This window comes from Ascochyta rabiei, chromosome 22 (genome assembly GCF_004011695.2).
Source record: "Ascochyta rabiei chromosome 22, complete sequence".
Classification (NCBI taxonomy): Eukaryota; Fungi; Ascomycota; class Dothideomycetes; order Pleosporales; family Didymellaceae; genus Ascochyta; species Ascochyta rabiei.
In genome coordinates this window covers 821,014-848,213 of record NC_082426.1, presented here as the reverse complement: position 1 = coordinate 848,213, position 27,200 = coordinate 821,014, and the positions used below count along the sequence as shown (strand labels likewise).

At 54.4% G+C, this 27,200-nt stretch overlaps 9 protein-coding genes across 10 annotated transcripts, besides 17 other annotated features; 4 read left to right on the top strand and 5 right to left on the bottom strand.

The window, feature by feature from the left end:
• Nucleotides 1–504: 504 nt before the first annotated feature.
• EKO05_0011506 (Phosphatidylinositol 3-kinase) lies at nucleotides 505–3,294 on the bottom strand (the record flags this gene model as incomplete). Its single annotated transcript, XM_038944304.1, has 3 exons — nucleotides 505–3,040; nucleotides 3,100–3,186; nucleotides 3,233–3,294. 3 exons carry the CDS (start codon nucleotides 3,292–3,294, stop codon nucleotides 505–507), a joined length of 2,685 nt encoding a protein of 894 aa, XP_038792691.1.
• Nucleotides 3,295–3,638: 344 nt separating this feature from the next.
• On the top strand, nucleotides 3,639–5,254 carry EKO05_0011505 (uncharacterized protein; the record flags this gene model as incomplete). The annotated part of the gene is made up of 3 exons (XM_038944468.1): nucleotides 3,639–4,149; nucleotides 4,199–5,029; nucleotides 5,076–5,254. 3 exons carry the CDS (start codon nucleotides 3,639–3,641, stop codon nucleotides 5,252–5,254), a joined length of 1,521 nt encoding a protein of 506 aa, XP_038792690.1.
• A 3,307-nt stretch (nucleotides 5,255–8,561) lies between these two features.
• On the bottom strand, nucleotides 8,562–9,620 carry EKO05_0011504 (uncharacterized protein; the record flags this gene model as incomplete). The annotated part of the gene is made up of 1 exon (XM_038947577.1): nucleotides 8,562–9,620. One exon carries the CDS (start codon nucleotides 9,618–9,620, stop codon nucleotides 8,562–8,564), a length of 1,059 nt encoding a protein of 352 aa, XP_038792688.1.
• Nucleotides 9,621–10,849: 1,229 nt separating this feature from the next.
• On the top strand, nucleotides 10,850–11,956 carry EKO05_0011503 (uncharacterized protein; the record flags this gene model as incomplete). The annotated part of the gene is made up of 1 exon (XM_038947576.1): nucleotides 10,850–11,956. One exon carries the CDS (start codon nucleotides 10,850–10,852, stop codon nucleotides 11,954–11,956), a length of 1,107 nt encoding a protein of 368 aa, XP_038792687.1.
• Nucleotides 11,957–12,006: 50 nt separating this feature from the next.
• Nucleotides 12,007–12,023: a tandem repeat.
• A 742-nt stretch (nucleotides 12,024–12,765) lies between these two features.
• On the bottom strand, nucleotides 12,766–14,433 carry EKO05_0011502 (uncharacterized protein; the record flags this gene model as incomplete). The annotated part of the gene is made up of 4 exons (XM_038944490.1): nucleotides 12,766–13,759; nucleotides 13,808–14,163; nucleotides 14,214–14,232; nucleotides 14,282–14,433. The coding sequence occupies 4 exons, from the start codon at nucleotides 14,431–14,433 to the stop codon at nucleotides 12,766–12,768; spliced, it is 1,521 nt and encodes a 506-aa protein (XP_038792686.1).
• A 2,240-nt stretch (nucleotides 14,434–16,673) lies between these two features.
• Nucleotides 16,674–16,838: a tandem repeat.
• Nucleotides 16,839–16,887: a tandem repeat.
• Nucleotides 16,888–16,892: 5 nt separating this feature from the next.
• Nucleotides 16,893–16,928: a tandem repeat.
• Nucleotides 16,929–17,291: 363 nt separating this feature from the next.
• Nucleotides 17,292–17,326: a tandem repeat.
• A 226-nt stretch (nucleotides 17,327–17,552) lies between these two features.
• On the bottom strand, nucleotides 17,553–19,159 carry EKO05_0011501 (cAMP-dependent protein kinase; the record flags this gene model as incomplete). Of its 2 annotated transcripts, XM_038944355.1 has the most annotated exons (3): nucleotides 17,553–17,580; nucleotides 17,635–18,009; nucleotides 18,057–19,159. In XM_038944355.1, 3 exons carry the CDS (start codon nucleotides 19,157–19,159, stop codon nucleotides 17,553–17,555), a joined length of 1,506 nt encoding a protein of 501 aa, XP_038792685.1. The 2 variants fall into 2 exon arrangements, with proteins under 2 accessions (XP_038792685.1, XP_059493991.1); XM_059638008.1 differs by having other exon boundaries at nucleotides 17,553–18,009.
• Nucleotides 18,687–18,708: a tandem repeat.
• Nucleotides 18,709–18,736: a tandem repeat.
• Nucleotides 18,737–18,779: a tandem repeat.
• Nucleotides 18,812–18,854: a tandem repeat.
• A 195-nt stretch (nucleotides 19,160–19,354) lies between the features above and the next one.
• Nucleotides 19,355–19,470: a tandem repeat.
• A 127-nt stretch (nucleotides 19,471–19,597) lies between these two features.
• Nucleotides 19,598–19,678: a tandem repeat.
• Nucleotides 19,679–19,762: 84 nt separating this feature from the next.
• Nucleotides 19,763–19,798: a tandem repeat.
• A 537-nt stretch (nucleotides 19,799–20,335) lies between these two features.
• Nucleotides 20,336–21,553, bottom strand: EKO05_0011500 (uncharacterized protein; the record flags this gene model as incomplete). The annotated part of the gene is made up of 2 exons (XM_038944454.1): nucleotides 20,336–21,447; nucleotides 21,496–21,553. The coding sequence occupies 2 exons, from the start codon at nucleotides 21,551–21,553 to the stop codon at nucleotides 20,336–20,338; spliced, it is 1,170 nt and encodes a 389-aa protein (XP_038792683.1).
• A 386-nt stretch (nucleotides 21,554–21,939) lies between these two features.
• Nucleotides 21,940–21,975: a tandem repeat.
• Nucleotides 21,976–21,987: 12 nt separating this feature from the next.
• Nucleotides 21,988–23,037, top strand: EKO05_0011499 (uncharacterized protein; the record flags this gene model as incomplete). The annotated part of the gene is made up of 1 exon (XM_038947574.1): nucleotides 21,988–23,037. The coding sequence occupies one exon, from the start codon at nucleotides 21,988–21,990 to the stop codon at nucleotides 23,035–23,037; it is 1,050 nt and encodes a 349-aa protein (XP_038792682.1).
• Nucleotides 22,307–22,335: a tandem repeat.
• Nucleotides 22,846–22,917: a tandem repeat.
• Nucleotides 22,976–23,018: a tandem repeat.
• Nucleotides 23,038–23,714: 677 nt separating the features above from the next.
• Nucleotides 23,715–23,739: a tandem repeat.
• A 793-nt stretch (nucleotides 23,740–24,532) lies between these two features.
• Nucleotides 24,533–25,375, top strand: EKO05_0011498 (uncharacterized protein; the record flags this gene model as incomplete). The annotated part of the gene is made up of 1 exon (XM_038944459.2): nucleotides 24,533–25,375. The coding sequence occupies one exon, from the start codon at nucleotides 24,533–24,535 to the stop codon at nucleotides 25,373–25,375; it is 843 nt and encodes a 280-aa protein (XP_038792681.2).
• Nucleotides 25,376–27,200: the final 1,825 nt, after the last annotated feature.

The window sequence follows — 27,200 nt, the reverse complement described above, 5'->3', positions numbered from 1 at the left end:
TTGAGCTCGACCCCCATTTTGCCCTTTTGTCCATCAATCATTACATCCAATGCTTGAGGGCGGGTCCTACATTACCTGAAATCTGCTGTAGAATTCTCGTTGGCGTAACCGACATACCGTTAGATGTAGCGTAGGTGATGGAAAGATGGCGAAGGGTGATATCCTGGGGTCGATCATGTGCTTTGAAACAGGCAATCTAATATAAGCGCGACAACGTGACCTCAAGGGATTGAGCAGTCTACTTATAAGTCCCGATATTAATTGCGCCATTCTTGGATTTGTGGAAGTCCCAATCCTGAGTAGATGCGTGGCGCTTTGCTCGAGCCATCGCGCACAACTGCTGATACAGTGGCGTATGAATACGAGTGAGAAACCGCAGTTACTGTTTCGGAACCACCAGCAGCAGAACGTTGAAGCTACTTAGAGTCACATCTGGAGTCCCTCGCTCTTTCAAGTGGTAAGCGTATGACCCTTCCAACACTTCGCCAATTGCGAATCTCTGGCTCACTTGCGCCAATAAGTCTGCACAAACTCGTGTGCCCAGTCAATGACTCCCGCTTTCCAATCTCCCATGCTTTCTTCCACAAGTCTCTCGAACATCTCTGCAGCCTCCCCTTCGCTCTTCCCCATCCACATTCTTTCCTGGACCTTGCGTACACTGCCCTCTCTCTCGACCTTGATGTCTGGAATATTTGCGCCCTGCATGAGTGCAAACAGATTGAGAAGCAAGTTTGAGCTTTTCCTGAGCGTGCTCCACGCCGTAAAGGCATACTCCTTGAAGGAGAGGTAGTTGGGATGGGTTGCACCGCCCATGCCCTCAATCATCTCACGGCACAGTTTCATCTGGGGGGCGAAGGGCTTCGGATCTCGGCCGAGTATGTACCCAAAGTCAACGTGGAAGAACGCGCCGTTAGGCGCGATGAGCAAGTTATCCAGATGCCGGTCTCCTACACCTAACAAATATGTAATGACGCAGTATCCGGCGCATGACTTGATGTAGGTATCCATAGCCTCCTTCTTGACGCCAAGATCAGCATGTGAATCAGGATTGTTGGCGCGCAGATATGCGAGCAACGAGCCTTTGTGTTTCTGGCATGCGGCAGCGATGCTCATAGATGGTACAAACTGGAAAGCACCTGCGGAAGTCGAGGTGGCGAGGATGCGGTAGGGCGTGAGTTTCAGATCGAGATTTTCCTTACGCAGCAGACGATCCATCAATGTGATGATTTGGATCACGAGTTGATCCTGACGTAGATCGTCACCGTACTTGAATATGATCGGATACTTCTGAGAGAGTGTGGTGCGAAAATTGAGGACTATGGGTAGTAAAGAGGACTTCAGTACGTTGCAGTTCTCGGGATCAATACCGGTAATGTAGACAGAAGGATCGAGCGGAAGTGGGAGCGGGTCAAAATTCGTAAGTTCGTTTTTCGGGTCCGCAAGAGCTTTCTTGAGGCGTGCAAGCTTAGTCGGGCGATCGCCGCCACCGAAGCGTACATCTTTCGAGATCTTAGCGAGAACAGTTAGGAGCTCGCCTTGGCGACGAAAGGTGTTGCGGGTTTCAACGCCTTCGGGCGTCTTCTCGAGTTCTACCATGAAGTCGTATTCGACCTTGGCAAATAAATCGCGATGTTCGGGCTCTTGGTCGGTGCTGAAATCACTTATTTCGACCATCAGGTACCAGTGGAAGAAGTTGCCTAGGGCGAAACTACTTGCTGCACGAGTAACGAGGAAGCGTGCGAGAGAAGAATCGTCTCCTTCTCCAGGGGCTTCGTACTTCAGAGCTTGAACCAGCTGCAGGAGGTACAACTGCAGCTCTTCATCGTCAGCCTTCTTAAGACGCTCAACGGCATAACTTCGCACGACTGGGTGATCGAAGTGAGGACCAAGCAGCTCGAGTGCGTCGTCCACATCAATCTCAGCCCATTTTTCAAGAAGAGGGGCTGCCTGGCGTGCTTCCCTGGGGCTCTTCCAGTTGACACACTTGACGAACTTGGTCAAGGCACGTTTATCACGTAGCAAGAAATACCTGAACTTCCAGATATCGTCTCGTTCGTGAGATGTAATCTCCTCGAGCGGGCCCTTGCCCATCAGCAGGTTTAGCTTGTCACGGACGTGCACATTAGGCTTCCTGTCGCGGTCCAGCGAGTCTGTCTGCTGACTGCGCATCAACTCACGGTGCTTGTCTTCAGCCGGGTTGACTCTCCGTCCAATTTCTGGGTCGTAGATCTTGATAAGTCTACCAGCATCAGCATCTCCATAGCCGATGCCATCGACGTCGATGCCAGGACCAAACGAGACTTCGGGCGGCGGGCGCAATCGAACATCTGACTCTGCAGGCAGTCGAAGATCAGAAACAGGCGGTGGCGGATACTCGACGTCTGTAAAAACGATGGCGTGATCAAATCGCGGGAACTCAATATCAAGGTAGAACAACTCGAGGTCCTCATCACTTTCGCTGCTGCCGCTTGAGTTCTTCTGACGGTTGAGTGCAGCTGCTTCAGCCTTCAGCGCATCACTGCGGATCTTCATCATCCTCTTGTAAACGAGATTATCAAGCCATGCGTTCGTCGGCAGATCACCCATCTCCTGCTTCTTTAGCAATTCTTCCAGCCTCTGCATCTCGGCGATCTGCTCATCTACTGCGTCCTCTACTGCAGGAGCCTTTCGGCTCTTCCGGGCTGGCGGAATTACTGATGGTGTTGTAGTGTTGGACAGACCATCTGCTGCTCTATGGCGGTGTATTCGACATCGCTGCCGGCCCTTCTGCAGTGTGTTGTCCTTGTCGAACAGCGGAATGGTGGTGCCGCCGAAAGGCACCGCATGCATGTTCGAGTCGGTAGCTTCGAGAGGTGACAGGTCCCACAATGTGATTGCGAGTTGCGCCGAAGCTGGGAGGTTTGCATAAGTAACCGGCAGCTCGAGCCACTCATTCCATATCCGCGCGTTCTTGAACGACTTGTAGGCGGTCTGGACAGGAACGGTGAGAGGCTTGCTGTCAGCCCATATCTGTGCTGTCACGTACAGCTCGAAGTGGGGGCTGCGTCGCTCAACGTCAGCGCCTTGTTTGCCTGACCTGTGTTACTTGACTACACTCACTTGATGTTGGAGGCCCTATGCCTAAGATCAGGTCGTTTCAGTAACACTGAATATGGGATTTGCTTCTGGTTCCCGTCCAAACGGTCTCTATACATTCTTAGCTGGCGCCCATGACCACAGGATGTACCCTCACATTCGCACATGCACCGTCAACCCCGTCAGGTCGAGTGATGTCGCAAAGTTGAAGGCTTCCATCGTGAGCGGTGAGGGAGCTGTTCACAACCGCTATCCACGCGTGTGCAACATATACACAGCTTCAGCGAAGCATATGGCCACACATGTAGGCTACGGCGAAGGCGGACGCAAAGGTTGCAGTGACGCTTGATCTCGAGATGAGTGAAACGTGGGGTGAGGCTCGAGGCTACGGAACGACAGGGGTACGCGTTGGAGCGTTTGCACGTGACATGACGAATCGCACTTTCCTCGCGCAATCGCACTAAGCAAACGGGCAGCCGCGTCCTGACCAGCACCTGCGCATTGTCAACATCGAACGTGAACGTCAAGGGTGCTCTTCTTGTCTGTCTCCCGCCTGTGCCACCATGGCACGTCTCAACACGCACCTTTCCGCCACACCGCAGCAGACGCGATCATCTACCGTCGATTCTCTCTACCGCGACCCCTCTGTCGCGCCTAGACACGCCAGCAATGCGCGCGGTTCTACCTATTCGGCGATGAGCCCCTCACAGTCGTCAGACAAGGAAAACACGGTTTCCGATCCACGCGAAAACACGCCGCAGCCGGCCAAGAGGAGGGGCCTGAGCAACGCGTCGGGAAGGATACCCACGCCAGACACTGGCTCAACTGCTGGCAGCGCAAGCAACAAACGCAGAAGGACCGATGACTACAGCATGAGCGAAGCGTCTCGGATTTACGAGGACGAAGACCAAGACGCGGAAGAGGATGCCGAGCAGGAAGCGCGGGCAGTCCAGGACACAACTCAACCTGAAGAGGAAGAGGATGTCCAAAGCCAGCTGTACAACCCCAACCAAGATCCCGAGAAGCGCCGTCAAGTTCGCTACCAGCTGCGCGATAACCACCGTCAGCTTGAGGGTGGGTGCTGCGAGCTCTATGGCCTGGATCGAAAGCTAACAGGTTATAGAAAACCGTGACGAACTGATCAAATCGAACAACTGCGGACTGTATGACCTGATCGTCAGAAACAACACCACTTTCGGGAAAGTGCGGCAAACAGCGGATGCGACGGTCGACTCGAGGTTCTTGGTCTCTGCGACTGACCTTGCCAGTAAGAAGCTCCAAAACAGTCTACATGAGAGCGGTGGCGCCGGCATCGACCTGGATCAGTTTGTGTCCAAGTGCATATATTTCATGAAGTCTGGAGGATATAGGCACGGCGAAGAAGACGCACCAGCGATAGCGGTCGCGGACGACGAAGAAGAGGACACCGGTGACGGTCTGGACTGGGCTCTCTTTGGACGAAAAGCTTGCTTTCCAAGCAACAAGCGACCGCCCGTATCGAGCTTTCTCCTCGGACCTCTCTCGGTACAGAAACGCATCAAAACCACACAGCGGCGAGCCACACAAAAGCGAGCGCCTGTTGGGCCTGCTACACGACCGCAGGAGGTTAGGGAGGGTGATATCACACAGTCTGAGAATTCCAACTTGACACACCTGGTCAAAGGCATCAAGTCGAAGTTGGAAGAGCACATGAACGCTGGGATGGCTGGCGTTGAAAGCGAAATGGACCAGCTTTCAGAACAGGAAGAGTGGACGGAAGAGGATCAGAACGCAGCGTGCGACCGATTTCGACTTGCCATGACTACAGATGGAGAGGCTGCAGTCAGCCTATTTGACTTCGCAATTAACCCGCACGACTTTGGACAAAGTATTGAAAACCTGTTCTACATCAGTTTTCTGGTGCGAGAAGGGAATGCACAAATTGTCAAGGATCAGGACGGCCTACCCCTGCTTCGTAGGTCCACTCAGGCTCATACTGAAATGCTTGCTAATTTGGACAGTGCCTGCTGCACCGCGTGGTATATCAGAACAACGAGGTCAAGGTGCACAGAAACACCAAGCTGTTTTCAGTATCGACTATTCCACCTGGCAAATGTTCATCCAAGCATACAACATCACAGAGCCCCTTATACCGCACCGAGTGCAAGAGGAAGAGAACGGTGGTGCACGGTGGTATTGAGTGCGGCTTCTGATCAAGGTCTTCGCACCGTTTCGTCTACACATTGATTGCAAACGTTTACGTTTTCTGGCTTTGGCCCATCTGCCTTATGGCTATTCGTACGGCGCACGACTCCTTGTAACATTACATTGAGCGGCATTTTCCCACTTTAGCCTTTCTTCGTTCTTCGATACCCAAGATCTCGTACCCATCTCATCCTGGCTTCTTACACGGCCTATATAAAAGACCTATGGGTAGCTCATTGCATCCCAATACCAGCTTTTGGACTTGCGCTAGTCCGTACCTCCGATCTGTCTCTGTTCATGTGATATACTTCAAAAGTTTTGTTTGGTGCGAAGACCCTCTCTGAGCATAGGCATTTTGTAGCTATGCAGCTGGGAAGCGCTGGATAGAGAACCAGCCAATAATAAGGGGTCGTGCCACCGCAGGCATTGGATTCTGGCCTTGTGTAAAACAGACGTCAGACCGACTTGTGTCACCTCTTTTCCTAATCATTATCCCCGCTGTGAGTGACCATCACCGCTCCGTTGCCAAGGGCTCTTCCAGCGCACGTTAGCGTAGAACCATGCGTTTCCCTTCCCTCCGAAGCATCGAAGGAGTCCGTTGTCCAGCGGTCAGACAGACAGCAGATAGGTTGGGCCCCGACTGAATGAAAAATCCAGCACATCCCACAATAGTCCTCCCTTGGCCGAACATACTCCATATCTCGACTGTTGTCGTCCTGCAGGCTGCATTATCGAATGCAACTGGGAACTCGACAAAGCATTGGTAGTCGTATACTTTCGTGGCGCGAAGCGTCATTGACGTACTGCAAAACGATGCAGTTCCATAATGCTTGCGTAGCTGTAAAAAAGTCTCCGGCGTCACCTATTCACTAACCGCAATAGGTTGAAAGGTCCTGTTGAGAAGGTGCGATATTGTAGGACATGTATGAACCTCGCTAATGGCTCTTCCATACGTAGCCTGCGCAAGCAACAGACTTGGTGATAAAGAGAAGAATCTACGTCGTAAAGTCAAACCCAAAGACAAGAAATGTCGACTTTGGATACTTACGAACCCACCAGGAGCCACCCAACGGCTGATGTCGAATCCTTCGTTTAGGCTTTCGTCTTGGTGCTGCTAGTCGAGATACACCATCACTTTGGCATCCACATCTAGCCAGTTCTTCGAATTCTCGTTAGTCCATTTTTCGAGTTTGGCTTGTCTTCCACTAGCATCGAACAAATCAACGAGCGCTTGGCCAATGTTCCACAATGCCTCAAGACAAGGCTCCCCGTCCAATTTCAAGAGGCCACAAGTGTGGATCATCTTGATCTTGACTTGGGAGAGTGTCGTGATTCCGATAAGTTGGCTGAGTTGCAATTTCTGTACAGATTCGCTGCCAGACAGGAATGTGTGTTTGGTAGGGTTATGTACATCTGGCTTCAAAATATCCTCGCAGTCAACAGATATGGTGATTCTGACGTTGTGCAGCTTTCGCACGTTTTGGCGACTGCCCAAATAATGAGCCGCGGAACTAGACGAGTGGTTCATACTAGCATAGATTGTTAGTTCCTACAGGAGGAAGGTTGTTAAACTTCCAACTTACTTAACGACACTTGATCAGCGGCTGAATATGATACTAGCTAGCCAGGAATAAAAGAGTCTGATTGGTTGTGAGGTGTTCTGGGTGTCTGAAGCATAGAAAGTGTAAAAATAAAAATAGAGGGAGAGCTTGACTATGCGCCGCTGACAGGGCTGAAGCTCACCTTCATGGTCATAGCTTTGGCGTCTTTCGGTTTGCCAATATGTACGATCTACAGTGCGTTTCCAACACATCATGTCCTAAAGGAGCGAGCTTCTTCTGCCCAAATAGTCTAGACTGGCTCAGAGCCCTCCTAAGAATGCGATACTTCCAGAATAACGTACCTGGTCGTGTCACACGACTGACTCCTTGGTACAGACCACCAGTACCAAGAAGCGAGTGCGCAAGCGGCCGTTATTATCATAGCGATACCAGCTTGGCCCCATTACTGAAGACTAACATTGCTTGCACTCATGGATTCAACCCTCACAAAACTGAGCGCGCATGCGAGCTAGGTCATCAAGACGCATTTTGTGAGATGCTTACTAACATAGCACCGGCTGACGTTGTTTGCGGAAAGGTGGACAGGGCCAATCGCTTACAGGGCCGCAACTTCACACCTCGTCACCACACTACCGACCTTAGCAACATCCAACGTTCATTCGCGTGCCCGAGACCTAGTACAAAGCTTATCGTCTATGAGCGCCAGCGCCTCACACTAGCTAGCCAGTGCCTATGCCCGGCCTTTACAGAGGAAGAACCCTTACGTCAGGACTGTTACGTGCAAAGACGTCTCATTCGCCTGCAGACTTCGACATGGATGCCAGCTGGATATTCTACGTATCGGACCTTGTGACGGGTCTCGGCATGGCTCGGGAAATATGACGGCAGCTCATGCCTCATGCGGCCTCTTGAAAATATCAACACGGTAGCCAACGCCCCGCCAGAGGAGAGTCTGTTGTAGCCTACCAACTTACCAAGGATTGCGTCCCACAGCAGTCAAAGAAAACACTTGGAAAACTGAGAACAAGGTTTTTGTCGCACAAGGTGGGTGGGGTTTCGCCCTCTGCGTATGAACGTGGTCTGCACAATAGACTACGGAGCAGCTGCAACATCATGTACTGCGATACGCCCAGTGGAGAATGTTATGAACCGCTAAGAGCCAAAAGAAAAACCACATTACACTATGCGGAGCCTAACAATCCTCATAGAGTAGGCCTTACTTTCTCCAAACTAAGTATTACCACTGCTCGAACTCCGAGAACAATGTCAAATTTAGATGGGATACACTCATCGAGCTCTTGGCGGTCATACGCAATTAGGTCGGCTTTTGGGTCAACCGACTGCAAATGTTGTCATAAAGGAAACTGGCAGAAACTCGAGAGGTTAGTAGACGAAGCAACGACAGTGCTTTGGTTCTGAGCGTCTTGGCTTCTGCAGCGCCGGCAGTGAGGGAGAATGAAAACGACGAGCAATTGGCTGTCACACAGACGCGGGACGCATGGGGCTGTGCAAGAAACGATCGGTCGATCGATCGATTTCATTCCCGCAGCTATGGTCAGAAGCAAAGGGTCGCTCCTTGTCATGCCAGCAGTACACTCGAGTGTCTTTCCTATACGATCCTTCGCGTGCGTCAGTATGTGACGCGTTTGCCTATAATGTCGTTCCTTGAATTGCGTCCCGCATGTGCGCTTTCGTAATGTCGTCTATTCCTGTACTGTTGCGCCTATTCTTACATCGAGTCTAGACGAACTCCAGGCATCCGTTCCTATTTCCAATCCTCTCATCCAAATTGAGTGTCCTCGTGTGCCATTGAGGGCCAAGCTCAGCCTCCAATTCCTGCCCACCACGGCTCAACCTCACGTTCCTTGCCGACGCACCAAAGTTACCTCCACCACGGCTTCCCCCGCCAGGCACCTGCAGGTTCTGGCCCGGCCAGATCTGGTCGGGGTTGCTGATGTTGTTGTGCCTAGCGAGGTCTTCATACGAGCAGTGAGAGAATCTGCTAGCAATGGCGCGGAGTGTGTCGCCTTGCTGGACAGTGTATGTTGACGCGCCGTTACTGCTACCCTGCGACCAGCGGAAGCTACCACCATCGTTCTCGATAATCTGATTCAGGCTGAGGGTGCTGGACTGGTAGGAGCCGTCGGGACGGCGGCACTGGGCGTGCAGGTTGTACTCGCCGTGGGCGTCAAGGCGAATATCCCTCGAAGAGGCGGTGAAGTTGCCGCCGAAGTCCCCTCGAGAACGCTCGTCGCCGCTGTTGCGACGCTGTTCGTGCTGGGGCGACGGGCCGCCGTGATGCTGTTGGTTGTACTTTTGCTGCTCTTCCTGCTCCTTCTCCCATTTCTTCTTCTCATCATGCTCGTCTTTCCAGTCGCCTACCGCGTCTTGTGCCTTGTGTCCTGCGAAGGCACCGGATATGGCACCGATGATGGTGCCTGCGGTGCCGTGGCCTGCTTGACCACCTAGCTTGTGACCACCAAAAGCACCGGCTGCACCACCCGCGATACCACCCATAATGCCGCGGTCACCCTCTGGGTCACCCTCGCCATTGTATTGGTTTTGGTAGCCCTGGTTCTGGGAGTTACGGCCACCGTTCGAAGAGTGTGCCGCAGCGGAAGGATACTGTTGGTATTGAGGAGGCCCCTGGCCGCCGCCGTACTGCTGTTGCTCCTGGCCGTAGCCGTTGTTTTGGCCCTGGCTGTAGAACTCGCTAGCTTCGCCGCGGTGCTGTTGCTGGCCGTTGTCACGGCCGTTGTTGTAGTTGTCCTGGCCGTAGCCGCCTTGATTGTAGGACATGGTGCTGAAGAGAGTTGGTACGAAAAAATTGAGATATTTGTCGATCTGCAAAAACGCAGCGAATCCTTCCTCGCAGTGACATTTCTTTATATACTACCCTCCTACCCCTCTCTGTGGTGTCATTATAAAACGGTACGTTGTGTCATCGTACGCATCATGTGAAAGTTGTCTCAGCAACACGCCGACACCGCCACCTTCTGCGGCAACTTTGTGGGGATGAGCTGCGATCCATCGTCACAGCAAATCCACCTCAGCCACACCTGGGCCAATGAAGCAGACAGCCTGAGGCTGAGGTCGCGTTCTGCGATCCATGCTGCGGAAGAGTCGGCGTAAAGTGTGGTCGAGAACGGAGGGCCACGTAGCGGCTGCAGGGGTCGTTATGCAGGGTCTCAGGGTTGGAGCTTAGCGCCGTTATTTTTGGCCATGACGAGAGGAGGCTGGCGATGTCAATTGCGCATCACTTCTACCACGACAAAGCACTTCACAGCTCATCGACGCCAATCGCGAGATTGATCTGCACAGCCCATGATGTGGCGCGAGGCACTGGAATCCTGTTCACCCCCAGGACTGGGTACGGTGGTCAACGCTCGTGCATGCGGGAAGTAGGAGCGTTGATGACGGGGAAAGACTGCAAGGGTGCGTGGCATGGAGAGGAGAAAGAAGGTAGCGATGGTGAAAGCGACACGCTGTTCTTTCTTTGTTTACTACAATAGCTGCAGCTCTTCAATATCATTTGTCGATCCAAGATGTTTCCATTTCCAACGCCATTCTATTCCATCTCCTCTTTTGTCCACTTTTCCACCGCGACGACACCATCTTCGTTTACAGTACTTCTCCGTCATTCCCGTAACCTAACGCTTTGCAGCCTTTACCTCGGCGCAATTTCCGTAGTAAAAAGCAGCAACATACCCTTGGATGGACTCGCGACAAACCTGAAATGCGACGCTCCTGAAATGCGACGCTTTGCGCACGGCAGATGCCGGTTTTGTCCCTGTATCGCGGCTCCGATCGACGAATCAAGGCTGACATGAGGCTTCCAACAGCCTTTGACCGACTCGGTAAGTTCTGGACTTGCAAGGTAAAGTATGGCGAGCGTGCACGAACACTGTCGCAAATGAAACGTTTCACCGACTTTCCCCCTTCCAGTCCTCACGTGACAGCTCTGCTGCTTATCATGAGTCAAATACGCACTTCTGCTGTTTTCAGCATCAGAACGTTCGGAAAGGCAAATGGATTCAGACGCTGGCCCAAAACTGGGCGTGAAGCCCACCTTTGCTCGCATGGATTCGCACCAGGACGAGCTGGTATATCAAAACTTCAAGTGCGCACCAATAGCTCCAACGCTCGCTCACACACCAGAACATCTCCATCTTCTTGCGCTTCCCCGCGAAATCAGGGACCATATCTACTCTTACCTTCACCAACCACACCAATTAAGGTGGGAGCTTAACGAGCATGATATTCACTGCGTAGCCGTGCAAGTACCCAAGGCGCCGATTGCGGCTGTGCTTCGAACATGCACCCGTTTGCACGAGGAGTATCGAGAATCGCGTCTGCTGCGTACCCTAGCTGCAACGATATCGACGACACGAGCAACAAACCATGAGACTGCCGCTCTGACCGATCTGCAGTGCCACGCCGTTGAAGGGTCAGTGATCATGCATGCAGCGCCAGCACTGATCGAGCATGTCGCAACGCTACTTGCGTCCATCAGAGACCTGACGATCTTGGCCAACAACAAGCGATCTATGACCGAAGACTCAACGATATGGAGCGAACTGCAAACACTCGAAGCCATTCTGTCGCCTTTCCATCAAACACTATCCACAATCCGGATCGGGATCCATCAGTGGCAGGATCCGCACCCACTTCAGATGAACTCAAGGCGCGAAACGAAAAAGTACACCGACTCAAGCCTGAACACCTCGTCTTTCATGCCGACTCCAAATGCCACGTTCATGGGCAAACCCCTTGCTCAGCAAGCTGCTGGTTACCGCCTGCAACTTGTGCTTCTCCAGCTCCATCCTTGGGACCAAAAAGACCTACTGGAGCGATTCCATCGCCATAAGACCGGCGTGTATGTGTACAGCAACGAATCCCCTCTCGCGCTTTTCAAGGACGGTCTTTATTGGAAGGAGGCGGAGGTTGTGTCATGTTTCCCAATGGATTGCAGTTGGTTCAACATGCAACGTTCCATGAACCTCAATTTGAGAGATGGGTTCGACGCGTACGGCGTTACGGATGCGTGGATCCAGTCCGAGTATAGCCTCATGGCGCGCAGGATGATGGAGTGGAGGGAGAAGAGCGGGACGAATGTCGCTGACTGGGAGGCGTAATCGCTCTGAACGAGCGCGCCGAGTTTCATTCCGTTTTAGCAGGGCGCACAGGGGGGGGGGGGGGGGGACAGTTATAGATTTAGACTTTCTCCGTGAACTTCTCCATTGCTGCACGCACGCAAAGGACTGCCGCACTCGTGCTTTTGTGACTGTTGACTTGCACACCGGCTGGCAGCAACTCTCTTCGCTGTTCGAGCTGCCCTGCCATCACAAGATCATAGAGACATCCCTGACTCTGCAGGTGGACGGGATTTAGTGTCTCCAGTCTCGTAACACGCCAGAGACTGGATAGCTATGCTCTTGAAATCCGACTGTCACAAAACAGAGTGCAACCCCTTCTCGATGTTGATTCCGTCTCGTCAATCACACGGTGGATGTTGCTACGTCGAACACGGTCGCTGCCGAGCTCGCACTGCGCTGAAGCAGCGTGTTGAGGAAGCCGTAATGAGAGCACGCAATTGTAAAACTCTGCGTACAGGGATGTAAAGAAACAAACGGACGTAAGATGTGTTGAGCAGTTCTTGGCGAATAGCGAAAATCATGTGCATGTCTTCTTGACACGAAACCTGCTTCTTAAGCGGCTCGGAGTGTTAACATGGTATGGAAGGCTGGTTATCGTCAGGACAAGGACAGATACTTCACCGCGACAGAGGCAAAAGCAGGTTGATATGCAGGCAAGAGCCAAGTTTGAAAGAATATGTTGCTCATTGTAACGTAATTGCATGTGTTGCAACATAGGGCATAAGGTATCTCGAAAAGCACGCTCTATAACAAAAACCAAATCCAACCACGCTTGCAGAAGCCGTGAATCAGCGACCGCCAATCTGGCCCTTGGGGATAGGTCTGACCCAAGCCAAGCAAAGGTTCAGCCCGATGATCATGCATCCCATAATCCAGAACACACGCGCATACTGGCCAGGGTGGTAGCGGAAGATGATGGCAAATATGATACCACCAAAGTTGCCCGTCGCACCAACAATACCAGACAAGATACCGTTGGCGTGCGGGTGGATGTGAGGCACGAGCGCAAAGTTGGCGCCGTTACCAGCTTCCATAAAGATGGCCATCAGCGCAACGAGACCAATCATAGTGTCGAGATCGTGAGGGTTGAGCTTGCCGATAACGATGAGGAAGATACCGCTCATGACGCCAACGAAGTGGATCCAGAACTTCTTGGCCCACAGGCTGCCGTTGCTGTACTTGTAGATCAGATCACCAATGAAGCCACCGAGCGGGCGGGTGATGACGTTGAGGAGGCCGAACATGGCTGCCCAGCGACCAGACTGGGTCTGACCGAGGTAGGGAAAGTTCTTGAGATAGTAGGAGCCAAGGATCGAGTTGATGGCGAGCTCACCACCGAAGGAGCAGAAGTATCCAGCGCACAGCATGATGGTCTGAGGAGAGACGAGGACTTTCATGGCTTCCTTGAGAGTAGGCTTGACGATGACTTCATGCTGAACCTCGTCGAGCATTTGGCCATTGTCAGAAGTGGAGGCCGACTCGACATCGCGCTCAGGTACATTCTTCTTCTCGTCAGAGGAAGAGATGGAAGCTGTAGCTGCAGCAGGCTTGTCCATGATGCCACCAGTGGTGGGAACGACACTGGCATTTTGAGTACCATGGACGACAGCGGCACCACGGTCTGCCCAAGAGCCGGTGGGTGTGTCGTCAGTAAGAAAAAGAAGGCCAGTAGCGGTGAGAGTGATGAGAATGAATGGGACGATGAAGGATACACGCCATGCGACGTGAGAAGAGAGGCCACGTTCCAGGCGAAGTGAGTCGTAAATGGCAGGCATAACAAAGCTGGCTGTCGTTAGTCTTGCCCGGTAAGCCGCATTTGTAAACACTCACTAAGTGATACCGCCACCAGAGTTGCCCCAGCCGCCAACGAGCGCGTTTGCAGTTCCAACAATGTTCCTGTCGAAGAAGCCGGTGGTCCAGACCTGGCAAGGAACAAATGTGCCGCCGAGGATGCCGACGAAGAAGCGAATGAAGTAAAGACCCATGGCGTTCTTTGCAGTGCCTGCGAGCGCTGTAGGGATCGCACCCATAAACAGCAGTGCAGCAAACGTCTTGCGCGGACCAATGGTATCGCACATGGGGCCGGCAATGGCTCGCACGAGCAGTGTCGCAGTCAGTGCAATGATGTTGGAGTTGGCGACCTCATTTTGAGACAGGTGCATATCCTTCTTGATGCTGATACTGAGCTGCAGAAGTGTCAGTGGTGAACTTGATTGAGCACAGTGGATCATCCTACCAGAGGCGGAAATGCGTACCTGGACTAGTCAGTATTCTGTGGAGCGAGTTGGGACGTGGAGGTCTTACCATGACCAGAACGCAATGAAGAAACCGAGATAACTAAAGAAGAACACGCGGCCGTATTTGTTGACGGGGTTGAAGACGGGGATCGACTTTGCCTTCTTGTTGTATGGGTTGATCTCTGGCGCTGACCAGAGTTGCTTGATCTGGAAACCCATCTTGGTGGTGAAAGTGATTTGCAGGGGCTCTGGTGATCAATGTGGAGAAACTGGGGTGTGTGCGGGGCCCTGCTGGAGAGAGGAGCTGCTGAATGCCTGCAGATAAGACGTAAAGATACGGCACGAGAAGTTATATATCGAGCATGACAGACATCGATTTCACTACTTCCGCGGTACAGCACTGTGACGCACGCCTTGCCTATTCCAAGACTGAGCTGCACATCATCCACGGTGCCAAGTGTGATAATTGAACCCCAGGCTTGACACTGGAGGCGTTGGCGTTTTTCGTTATCTGTGTTGGCGTCCAGCACGCTTACAGCCAGAAGCGCGGGAGCATGCACATGTCGACCGCAGCTTCGGTGCGTCTCCGATCGATCGGCGCTATGGCGCCGTCTAGGACTCAAAGACGTTTCGGTAAGCCTGGTACTGCTTGGGTAAACACTCGAGATGCTGTTATCGACGGCGTAACGTTGATGCGGAGCCAGACGATTCGCTCAATCGACGCTTGACGTGGGATGGTGGAGACTGGGAAGTTCTCTGGTGGCAGAGCAGGCGTTTTCTTATCTTTGGCTATCTCTTGGCACCTGCTTCCAACCGCTTTGAGACAACCTTATCAGAGCCGCAGCAGATAATAAAGAACGCAGCTTTTCCGCGGTCGCGGTCGCGCTGACAATTGGGCTGTGTCTACTTGTTGACGATAAAGTTGTCGTGGTTCGGAATCACCAGCTTGTGGCGTTGGGTAAACCTGGAGTAGTCTCAGCATGAGAGATGGAACCTGAAAGACAAGCTGAGTTTGAAGGACACGAGTTTAGCTTTTACTGTCACGTAGTGCGTGCTGATCGTCGTGCAAGTTGTGGTCAGTCAGTCACCAACTGATAAGCGCCAATTCTCTGTAGTACGATGCTGGTAGCGACTACTACAGTCGTACACGTCTCATTGCAGTCTCAGATGCCCAGGATCTTCTCCAGAATCGCTGTGACCGCTAGGATCGCTCGTGCAGCCTCGGGAAATGTTCCTTGCGAGCGCTGACAACCCAATCAGGCAAAGCAACAGTGCCTTATCTCGCAGCGACATGGACGACTAGCACCTCTTCTGATGCCTCCTCAACTTTCTGAGGTACGACTGCCTGGAGCAAGGTGTATATCAGCTTGACGCCCTCTGGGCAATCGTCATGGCGCCCGCCCAAGTCCGTCTTATCAAAAACTGTTTTGCGTCGATCACACCCAACTCTGGCTGGATTTCAGAAAAGCAGCCCAAGTTCAGGCCAACTGCCAATCTGCTGGTCTGCGGAGATACGTTTTGTGGCTGTCGAGATGTACTGTTGGTGCGCAAACTGCGACGGTCCAGACATGTGAGCGTGGGCCTTCGCGACATCGGCCTGTCAGTGTCGGAGAAATAACAACCAAGTACCTCCAACGCATGGAGGTCCATCATTGCCAGGAGATGTTACGTTCGAGCATGCATGGCGCAAGATGTTGGGACTCAAGGCTGTCTTGGCGGTGGGTATGCAAGGAATCGAAGCAGAGCCGGGCAGTCCGAGGAGATGCTGCAATAAGAATTCGTAACCGTGCCAGCGGTAGGGAGTTCAACGATTCGCAGTATGGAAGTTGCCGCGTGTGCTGTGCGCTGTCAGCTGGAAGTTGCGCCGCTGGTAGGTTGGGCGACGGTAAAGACTACCGGAGTGCAAATTACCTATGCTTACTCCAGTACCATACTGCCGATAGCCTTTCGGTCTGTGAAGACAAAGTCGGTTTTCCTGTCATCATAGACGGAAAGTGGTGGGGTTGACATGACAGTCTCTTCACCCCTCGGACCACGTTACGACAACAATCTGTTGATCCTGTTCTGTCAGCTCGCCATGGTCGCAATCCTTGCCCATGGTATCTGCGAATCCGGCTCACCTCCAAGAGGTGCCTTGTACTCGGTCGAGTCAGAGCAGGAACTAACTGGTATGCTGCTCGTTGGCCTGCTGCGTGCTGTTGCATTACATAAACCATGACATCTATCGTCTACTTGAAAGAAGCGGCCACCACCTCAACGACGATGGGTGAACAGCCGCCGCCGAAGCCCACGCTCCCGTCAGCAACCTTAGCCAGCACAGTCCCAAATACCTTGACTGCACCGAGAGCACACCACGCCATGCCTGTACCTGGCAGTCCACAAGCGCATCGTAGTCCCAAACTCGCCAGTCTGAAGAGGCAGTACACTGCATAGCATACACAGTGTCTTCTTAACAAAGCTATGTAGTAATGTAAAAGTATTAGTATTAGTATTAGTATTAGTATTAGTATTAGTATTAGTATTAGTATTAGTATTAGTATAAAGTATACAAGTATAGTTATAAGTATAGTTATAAGTATAGTTATAAGTATAGTTATAAGTAGAGTTGTAAGTATATATCAGTAAACACTATATTAACACATACTAACACATACTAACACATACTAACACATAGTAATACTAATAAACAAATAAACAAACAAAAAAATAACCAATTTAATACTACCTTTTGTCCCCCCCTATATATACGCCAGGTAGGATACTACTCTAGTATAGAGGATAGAAAAGGTTATGATAGAGATTAAAGTTACCTAGTAGTTACGATAATACAACATGATACAAATAAACAAGCAAGAGGGAATGTAAGAGGAGAGGAAAGTAGGTGAGAGGGTGGACCTAGAAATAGTATTATAAGAGAGAGAGTAAGATTAGCGTGTACAAGTCGATTGCAACAAGCAATCAACAGGAATAGGAGAAGCTTTGCACTTTTTATAAATCGTATTTTCTTGTACGTTGATATAGCGTCTTGTTGTATCGTGCATCTCAGCTGTCCGCACCACTACCGCCGTGCGGCATCGAGCCAAGCCAAGCCAAGCCAAGCCAAGCCAAGCCAGCGGCGGCCATCGGATCACGTCGACGATGGCCAGTCCAAGCGCATTGCAGTTGAGAGATGGAGGAAGAAGAATCATGGTGGAGGGACAAAGACAAGGAGAGAAGTACATGGGCGGAGCACAATGCCGCACTATAGGTAATTTTGGTGGGACCGAAGGTAGTAGAGGGAGACGGAGACTCGAAGGCGTACAAAGGAGACGTCGCAGATGGAGTCGACGGTCAAGTATCTAGAAGTCTGGGAAAAGGTGTCCATGCCTATTGGGACATTTTAGCACGTGTTCTATGTCATAAGGAGGTTTCGCCACGCACGGGTCGTCGCCAGCCTGACCATACGCCTCCGTCTCCTCGGGATACTTGTCGAACTGGCTGGCGTCGCCAACACCGGCGCGGACAGGCGGGACGTAAGGCGCGTCAATGTCCTTTTTCTGCAGCCTGTCCCACGTTACCTCTGCGAACCAGGGATGGTTCATGACGTCCTTGCTGCCGCCGTGCAGGTTGCCAAGTCGCTTGGTCAGATCCGGGGTGATGAGCTTCTGCAGCAGGTCGTGGGCGTCCGGGTGGATGTAGGGCGGGTACTTGACTCTCGACTTGAGTATGTTTTCGTAGATCTTCATGGGCGAGCCGCCGTCCCAGAAGGGCGTGAAGCCACAGAGCATCTCGAAGATGAGGATGCCGAGAGACCACCTGTAGCGGTTAGCAGAGAAATGGCAGGGACAAGACGGGGCGCGCACCAATCGACCGATTTGTTGTAGCCCTTGGAGGCGACGACCTCGGGGGCGAGGTAGTCGGGGGTGCCGCAGAGGGTCCATGTGATGTCGGGCACCTCCTTTGCGAAGCCAAAGTCTGTGATTTTGAGGTGGCCGTGGCGGTCGAGCAGCAGGTTCTCGGGCTTGAGGTCGCGGTAGATGATGTTGTGCGAGTGCAGGTAGTCGAGGGCCAGGGTGACCTCTGCGGCGTAGAACTTGGCGACGGGGTTGGGGAAGCGCTGGGACTTGCGCAGCAGGCTAAACAGCTCGCCGCCCTCGACAAAGTCCATGACCATGTACAGGTTCTTCGAGTCCTGGAAGGTGCCCCACAGGGTGATGAGGAAGGGGTGCTTGACCTGCTGCAGCATGCGGCGCTCGTCGTTTGTGTGCTCGACCTGCTTCATCTTGACGACCTGGGCCTTTTTCAGCACCTTGACGGCGTAGAAGCGCTGGTTGTGCTTGGACTGGACGAGGTGGACGCGGCCAAAGGAGCCGGTGCCGAGGGTGCGCTGGATGGTGAAGTCGGTCAGCGAGTACTTGCCCTTTGTGACGCGCGTCTGGTTGAGGGGCTGCGAGGTGAACTGGACGCCGCCATTCCTAGCGGGGGCGCCTGCCTGTTGCTGCTGTTGGTGTTGGTGTTGTGGTTGTGGTTGTGGTTGTGGTTGCTGCTGCTGCGGGGCGGTGTTGGTGTTGGTGTTGGTGGGGTGTATGAGGTTCTGTATGCTGGGCAGGTTGTGCGAGGGCTGGGGGTTGCTGTGCGGGCTCGCGACGGGCTGCGGGCTGTAGGCGGGGTTCATCGAGTCGGTCGGCTTGTGCGGCGCGGGCGAGGGGGCATGGGACTGTGGCGGCGGCGACTGCTGGTGCTGCTGGGGGAGGGACTGCTGCTGACTAAGGTGGTGGCCGTGCGACGAGTCGTTGGTGCGCGTCTTGGTCAGGTGGAAGGAGCCCGAGGTGCGGTGCTTGGAGGCGGTGGGCGTGGTGGGCGAGCCCGGGTGGGTTTCTTTGGTGGGCGACGTGGGCGAGTCGAGGTCCTTTGAGCCGCCCGAGTCCTTCGTGCGCTTCTTTTTGAGGAATCCGAGGGTAGGCATACTACGAGCGCGACGGGCGGGTGGAATGCGAGCGCTGCCCTGGGGTGCGGAGCCCTGGGAGCGAGGGGCGCGGCTGCTGGCGGTGCTGGTGCTGCGCCGGACGTCTTCAGCGGGCCGTGGTGCGGAATGCGTGGAGACACAGCAGAGGGACGCAGACGATCGGACGACGCAGACGACGCAGACGATGCAGACGACGCAGAGGCAGAGGCAGAGGCAGAGGCAGACGAGGCAGAGGCAGAGGCAGAGGCAGAGGCAGAGGTAGACGCAGAGGTAGACGCAGACGCAGACGCAGACGCAGACGCAGACGCAGATGACGCAGGCGCTGGGCGCAGGAGCAACGGGGGCAACGCAATGGAAGGGCTGGGGGGCGGGGGGCTACTGCGCGTGCATGTGCGGCGGCGAGGAAGGGCAGCAATGGCAAGGGCGCGCGGTGGTGACGAGATGGAGATGGAGATGGAGATGGAGATGGAGATGGAGATGGAGATGGAGGTGGAGGTGGAGATGGAGATGGAGATGGAGGCAGACGGGTCCAGCTGCAGTGCGCAGTGAGGGGGGGCTGGCGTGTGGTTGTGGCCGGGTGAGCTCTTCGCGGGGGAAGCAGCGAGCGACTCAGCGACTCAGCGACTCAGCGACTCAGCGGTCCAGCACCGGCGATCCAGCACCGGCGATCCAGCGATCCAGCGACCCACAGTGACCTGCACCGCAACACCGCAGCACCGCAGCCCCGTCACGCAGCACCCGCACAACACGCCCTGTTTCACGCGGCTGCCCTGTTTCGGCCTGCGAGCGTTTGCAGCAGCGTCAATGGCACCCTGCGCGCCCAGTGCAGCCTCCCATTGCCCATCGTTGGTTGCCATGCAGGCTCGTCAATGCCCTCGGACGGCCGCGCGCTTTCACACAGCCAGCGTGGCGTCATCGTACCAGCGACCGAGTCTGGGGGCGCTTCCACACCCGCGCCATTTACCCGCGAGCCCGTCTCCGCCCGCCATGCCCATCTCGCCCGCCTCGCCCGTCATGCCCATCTCGCCCGCCTCGCCCGCCATGCCCAGCTCGCGCATGCGGTGCCTCCCCCGTCTCGCCCGGCCCTGCTCTCGCACCATGCACGGCACCGGCAAAACTCATGCACGCAATCCATAGTACGATTCGTCTTCATCATATGCACAGCGTATATCTCGCTCACAGCTCCTCACTCGCGCCGCCCGCCGCCAGCCCCGTCAGCACCAACGGCGAGTAGTACTCGAGGTCCAGCCCACACACCTCCATGCGCCGCTGCCGAAACCCCTCGTACAGCTTGCTCCACGCCTCCTGCGCCTGCTCGTTCTGCGGCCGCAGCTTCGCCCGCGTCGAGTACGGCACGTCGTACTCTGGCCCTGGCATCTCGGGGTCCCACAGACGCACAAACGTCGTCGACTGCTCAAATGCAGTGGCATTGAACCCGTCACCTGCTGCCCGCAGCTTCTGCGACTCGTACACGACATGGCCCATGGACAGCGACCACTCTGACATCAGTGACCCGGGCACCGCAAACGTCTCCCGGAAGAGCTCGAGGTCCGAGGCTGGCTTGCTTGTGCGCAACGCCTTCAACTGCTGGAAGCTGGCTTGCGTGGGGTGAATCATCAACAGCGACATGGACATGTCCTTCCTCTCGGACGTCGCTGGGTACGCTGCCATCGGCTCGGACCGGGAGAAGGCCAGCAACGAGTCCAGCGACGATGCATCGAGCAGCACCCCGGGCCCTTGCAGGTAGAGGAGCCGCTCGTACTCGACCAACGAGTACAGGCTGGCGAGCGAGTACGACGAGGGCAAGGCACTGTCTGCGCCATCGAGCATGGGCTCCATCGGTATCAGCGTCACCCCGTACCTTCGCGCCGCCGTGCCCAGCAGTCGTCTGCTTGTCGACATCTCCGCGCTGTATCCATCCGCATCTGCCTCGTGCAGCCACAGCTTCGGGAACAGGAGCACCCTCCTCGCCGGGCTCTTCATCCTGTGCAGGTCCGACAGCAGCATCACTGCGCTGCACAGCTCCACGTGTTCCCTCACCACCTGCACATAGCCCAGCCGGCTCCAGTCCAGTTCCTGCCCGCCCATGTACTGCGCCATGGTGTCCTCCGCCTCAGGCCTCACGTCCAGGGGCCGCGCCCATTTCTCATCCAGCCTCGGCGCCTCCATTGCTCTGGGCACAGGCAGAGGTTTCGGCAAGCGCGGCTTTATCGCCGCTTGGAGGTTGTGGACGTAGCGCTGTTGGAGCACGTAGCCAGAGAGGAAGAGGGCGAACGTGAAAGCGAAGACTGGGCATGTCAGCGTTCCTTCGACACGTCAACCTCGAATGTGCCTACCGATCATGGCAGACAGGATGACAGACACCTGCCCGCTCGTAAGCAGCAGCCTGCCCATGTTCTGTGAATCAAGGCAAGGGGGATCAAAGACGTTGGCGCCGTGAAGCAAAGTCAATCAGATAGCAACAAAGAATGCAGCAGCTCGTGCAAGCAAGCGTCGGTCGAAAACGCGTGTGACGTTGCCTGGTGGGCCAGACGCTCGCAGGGCTGATGGGCGACAAGACGCCGTCGCGAGGGGCAACAATCGACAAGGCGGCGACCAGGGATGCCTAGCTCGAAATGGTTCGCGGCGCAACGCGACGAGCTCTACCACCAACTACCACCAACGCCCACCAACGCCCACCAACGCCCACCGAACGTCCCACCGAACGTACCAGGCCACCCCTCGCCGCTCGCACCCACGCACAGCCTGAAGCATGTACTGAACTCTTCACTTTATACCGCAAAAAAAGAAAAAAATAAAGAAAAAAGAAAGAAAAACCCCTCCGCACCATGTCAAAACCCCAGTTCGACCGCGCAGACGCGTCCGCCCTCCTCGACGACCGGGGCTACTCGGGCGCGCTAATCCGCGGGCAGAACCCCGCGCTGCTCTTCGAAAAGGGCGTGCGCGAGCGCATCACCGAGTCGTACTACTGGAAGGAGCAGTGTTTTGGTCTCAACGCAGCGACGCTCTGCGACCGCGCCGTGGAGCTCAAGTTCATCGGCGGCACGAGCGGAATCACGGGCCGGCCCACGCCGTTCCTGTGTCTCGCGTTCAAGATGCTGCAGCTCGTGCCGGAGAAGGCGGTCGTGCTGGAGATGCTCAACTTCAGAGGGGATGAGGAGGAGGAAGACGAGGAGATGCTGAACCTCAGAGGGGACGAAGATGGGGAAGACAAGGAGATGGGTGTCAAGCTGGAGACGCAGGAAAACGGGGAAGCCAAGGCGGAAGAAGAGGCGAAGAAGAGGGACCTCAACGCTGAGGGGAAACTGGGGACGTTCAAGTACCTCCGATGCCTGGCCGCCTTTTACATTCGACTCGCCTGGGAGCCGGTCGAGATCTACACCACGCTGGAGCCGCTACTCACAGATTACCGCAAGATCAAGCGCCGACTGAAAGAAAACTTCAGCCTGACCTACGTCGACCAGTTCGTCGACGACCTACTCACAAAAGAGCGCATCTGCGCAACAAGTCTGTGGAAACTGCCCAGCAGAGCCAACCTCGAGGACCTGGACATGCTGGAGCCCAGGGAGAGCCCGTTGGGCGACGAGGTGGATCTCCTCGACGAAGAAGACGAGCGGGCGCGCGACCGAGACGCCAGCGTGCCAAGCGACCGCAGCGCAAGGAGTTACCGGAGTCGGAGCTACGACAGCAGAAGTCGCAGCAGGAGCAGAAGCTACGATGGCAGAGATCGCAGCAGAAGCAGAAGCAGAAGCAGGAGCTACGACAGCCGGGACCGCCGGCGCAGTCGCAGTCCTGGCCAAGGGAGTGATGCGCGGCGGAGCAGGAGCAGGAGCAGGAGCAGGAGCAGGAGCAGGAGCAGAAGTCGAGGGCGAGACTGAGGCTACCATACCCGGAGCGAGATCCGGCGATTCACTCGATCACGAATACCCCCCTTCGATTCCGTGCTGCCCCAATGTGGTATCTTAACCATGCATAGCAATCCCGCTCCTCTCGCACTCCAGAGTCCACCGTCGACCTGTATCACCTGCCAAATAGTCAAAGCAGCCCCTCCCAACCTACCCAACAAGCCGCTTTCCCTCGCCATCTCAAACCACCCTGCACCTGTCTTCCCGCACCAACCCCGTCTCCAAAAAAAAAAACCCCTTATCTCGCGGGTTTTCCCGTCTCGCTGCCTTGGCATCGGGGGGTTTTCAGCTACCTGCCGTTCCAACCACCAACCAACTACAAGCAGTGGCTACCCCAACAGCTGATCAGGTGCGATACCGCGCCGCCTGCGGACAGAGCGGAGGTGCTGTGGCGGGCATGGTGTGAATTTTCACAACGGCGATGGGTTTTCTTCGCTCCGCCTGGTTCCGCTGTCGCTTAGTAATTCAAACACCACCTGCGTTGCACTTCTCCTTCACAAAAGATGCTTGGCACTGTTATGACCTTGTTGTTGGTCTGTTTCTCTTCGCTATATGCACGACGCAGGTGCGATGATGTGTTAGCTGTAGATGGAATTGAGATGCTGTTGTGATTGGCTCGTGGATTTGTAGAAAGATTGTATTGTATTGTATTTTTTTTTTTTTTTTTTTTTTTTTAGGGGGGCTTTAGAGTGCTGAGCTATTGCTTTTATTTAATATGACCTTACTAACTTAACATCTTCTATTATAAAAGAAGCTTAGTACAGTATCAACCTCGTTGACACTCTCCTCGCTGCCGATTAAACGACGTGGGTCAGATACAGCCTCTTGGTAACACCAGCGTGTGCTGGGCGTCTTCCGTGCTGGAGTTGGGGGGTCCTGCGTCGTGGATGGCCCTGGGGAGGCTGTTCTTTGGAAGTGGGGGGTATGGGGGTTGTGAGATGAAGGTGGGGTGTGTGTGTCTAGGGTGAGATTCTGTTCTGAGGTGGGGACTGGCGCTTTTGTGATGGTGGGGCTGTGGGGATCAAGATGCGCTTCGGTGGTGAGTGTAGGGCGTGGAGAGAGCGGGGTGGTGGTGTTGGGGCATGTGTTGTTGTTGAGTCTCTGGGCTGTGTGCTCTTTGATCGTGTTCATCGGCTGCGTTGGTAGCTATATGACAATCCATGGTATAAGGGTGAGCTGGAGGATTGATGGCTTGTCTGTTTGGAATCGTTGGCGCTAGTGTTTCTGTCACCTTCACCTCACCCAGCACTGGTGTATTCTGGAAACGCTCTCAAATCACTACACAACAGCGACTTTTCGGTAGCTGTTTCTCGGTTCATGATTACCATCTTATCTCGGCCGTCGAGTACACCCGAAGCTGATATTCCACGGCACTGTCCATCGCTGTTCCTCGGTACCAAGATCTGCTCATCAGGGTATACACAATATTCGAACGTGACTTCAACCTCAACCCGCTGTCGCCGCAGATATGGCTTTACCGAAAGCCCACCTCCAACTTCTCAACATCCCACGCGAGGTTCGGGATCACATCTACAGCTACCTCCACCGCGAACTCGAGCTACGCACCGTAGAGCGCCTAGGCGACACGCAGGTAATCTTCGGGCTGACCAACGCGCCCTACCCAAGCGTACTACGCACACACTCCCGCATCCACGACGAATACAAAGCGTCGCACCCGTTCAAGCACCTCTCCGCCAGCGCGACCAACATCGACCACTTCTCGGACCTCTGGAAATGGCATACCGACTCCAAATCCACCCAGCAAGACAATGCAGCGCTCGCACGCCTCAAACACGTAATCCTGCGCTTCACGCACCTCCCCAGCCCAGCCGCGCAGAGCAACAACGCCGTAACCGCCATAATCGACGCCCTGGCCCTCACAGCCCCATCACTCCAATCCATCATGATCGGCGAGTTCAGAAGCCTGCAGAAATACAGCGACGCCACTTTGCCAAAGGACCTCAACTATCCCGCCGCCGACAAACTCATCTCGCTGCCACCACAACTCCAGGGACTGCGCCTCGTGCAGCGCGTCGACTGCCGCTGGTACCACTCGTTCTGCGCTGCACCGACCCCCGACTCGGTCACGCATAGCTTGTTCCAGGTGCGGATGCATACGTATTCCTTGACGGGGGTCTGCAGGTACAGATGGACGCCGGGGGAGCTGGAGAGTTGCAGGACGCCGCCAGGGTATCCGAGGTTACTGAGGCGGGTGGTGAGAGAGTATAAGGCGAGGATGGTAGAGCAGAAGCCGAAGAGGATTCTTGGGTGGCGCGAGGAGTGGTGGAACGAAGGTTGCGGTGCGGATTGAGGTTTTGCGAGAGGAGTGCGGGTGCGTGCTGTGTGGTGTGGTGATGGCTGCTGTGTCAAGCACACGTCTTTTACGCAAACGCTCGTAGAGACCAACGTCGCCCGACCCAAACAATAATCTCGACCTTTCGATTGAGTCTTGTGATCAAATATGAGTGCCTGACTCCGCACTGGCATCGCAAGAAAACTCTCACGAATCAAAGTGCCAGCCTGGTGCTCAAATCGTGCCTACGGTAATCGGCTCAGAAACCGAGGCCAGCAGAGATTTTGGTGGCTACACTGCATGGAAGAGATTCCTTTCGCTTTACCTCGCCTTCATTGCTGTCCTCGCCACCCTCTTCTTCTACGCTCTCGACGCAACCATGCTGGCGGTGGAGTAGGTTCTTTTGGGCCCCGTACATCTGTCCAACCATCCTTCAGAAGAGCTTTGCATTCGCTTTCCCAGACCGATTGCAGCCGGCTCAAACGGTGCTTCGCTAGAGTCGTGCTGGGCGTTCATATCCTATCTTCTCACCGTCGCTGTGACTCAGACACTCTCAGACGTGCTCGGACGGAAACCATGTCTCTTCGCTACACGATGTGAAACGGATATGCGCGGATTCGTTTCGGGTGGTGTTGAGACGTTGCTGGTCGATGTTAACTTTCGATGGGTTCCTTGATGACGGTGCCGTATCATCAAAGTCGTTGAGCCGCCTCGGTGATACGACCAGGACTTGCAAATAATTAACATCTGAGTTTATACCGTATCTGCCACCTATACGTTCATCGCGGAACTTTAATGAAGTCTCGGGTTCGAGTAAGGTAGCATGGCCACACGTGAACTGATATCGAAGGGCCAGGAGTTCGTATATTCCGTTGCCGATGACCTGGGGGCCATCTCGAAGTCGGCATGAGCTCGACAAAGCTGGAATATCTGTGCACTCTCGACGATTACAGTTTTCAAGCAAGCTATACGCAGTAGTAGCGACCTAATCATAATGCTGGAAAAGGGGCATACGTCTTCTCGACAGCAGGTGCCCCAAGGAACCTTCATCAAACTGTGAACTATTGCCGATTCGGGGTATCGGTACCGAGCTGTCAGATTAAGCACCGCCGACCGTCGTTTCCGAGCTGACGGACATCGCTTTGATGATAACCTCGAGTCTTCGTTCACGGAGGGGACAAGATGCATTTACTGCGAGTCTGGACCAGGCGGTGAGCGATGGACGCCCTCCTCCACAGGCGCCCGTGCATGGGAACGGTCTTCACTAACCGACATCCAAACCATGTAACTACTCTTGCGGTATCGCCGAAGTGTGAGGCGTCATTTTCCATGGGGGCATCACTTCAAAACCTGTGAGTATGCGAAGGGCAGTGCTTGACGCGAGGCCAAGCCAGTCCGGCCGATAATCACAGGGCCAGACGCTGTCAAGGACTTCCGCGTCGGCACTCCAGTCTCAGACAGGCAGTGGCTTCACAGCACCTGCATGACGCGGAGGGAGTCGATGTGGAGCTTGAACAGTGCCTGCTCCTGAATCTCGATAATCTTGCGAAAGCAGTAAGGTAGATCATTCCTCATGAATTCACCGATAGATGTGGAGATTGACGCCTCCTGAGACTCTTACGCGTATCGTATAGTGACGGATCGTTGCCGTGCGTTCCTTTCGCAGGTCGGTGCGTTAATACTACAGCGTCAGGCAGGGCTGATAGAGGACACAGACACAGCAGTTCCAGGTTGATTTCAGCCGCGTTAGTCACCACAAGTGTGTGCTACAGGAGATACCAACTTACAAGTTCGTGCGCAGTCGAACATTGTTGCAGTAAGCTCGGCTCGCAAATTAACACTC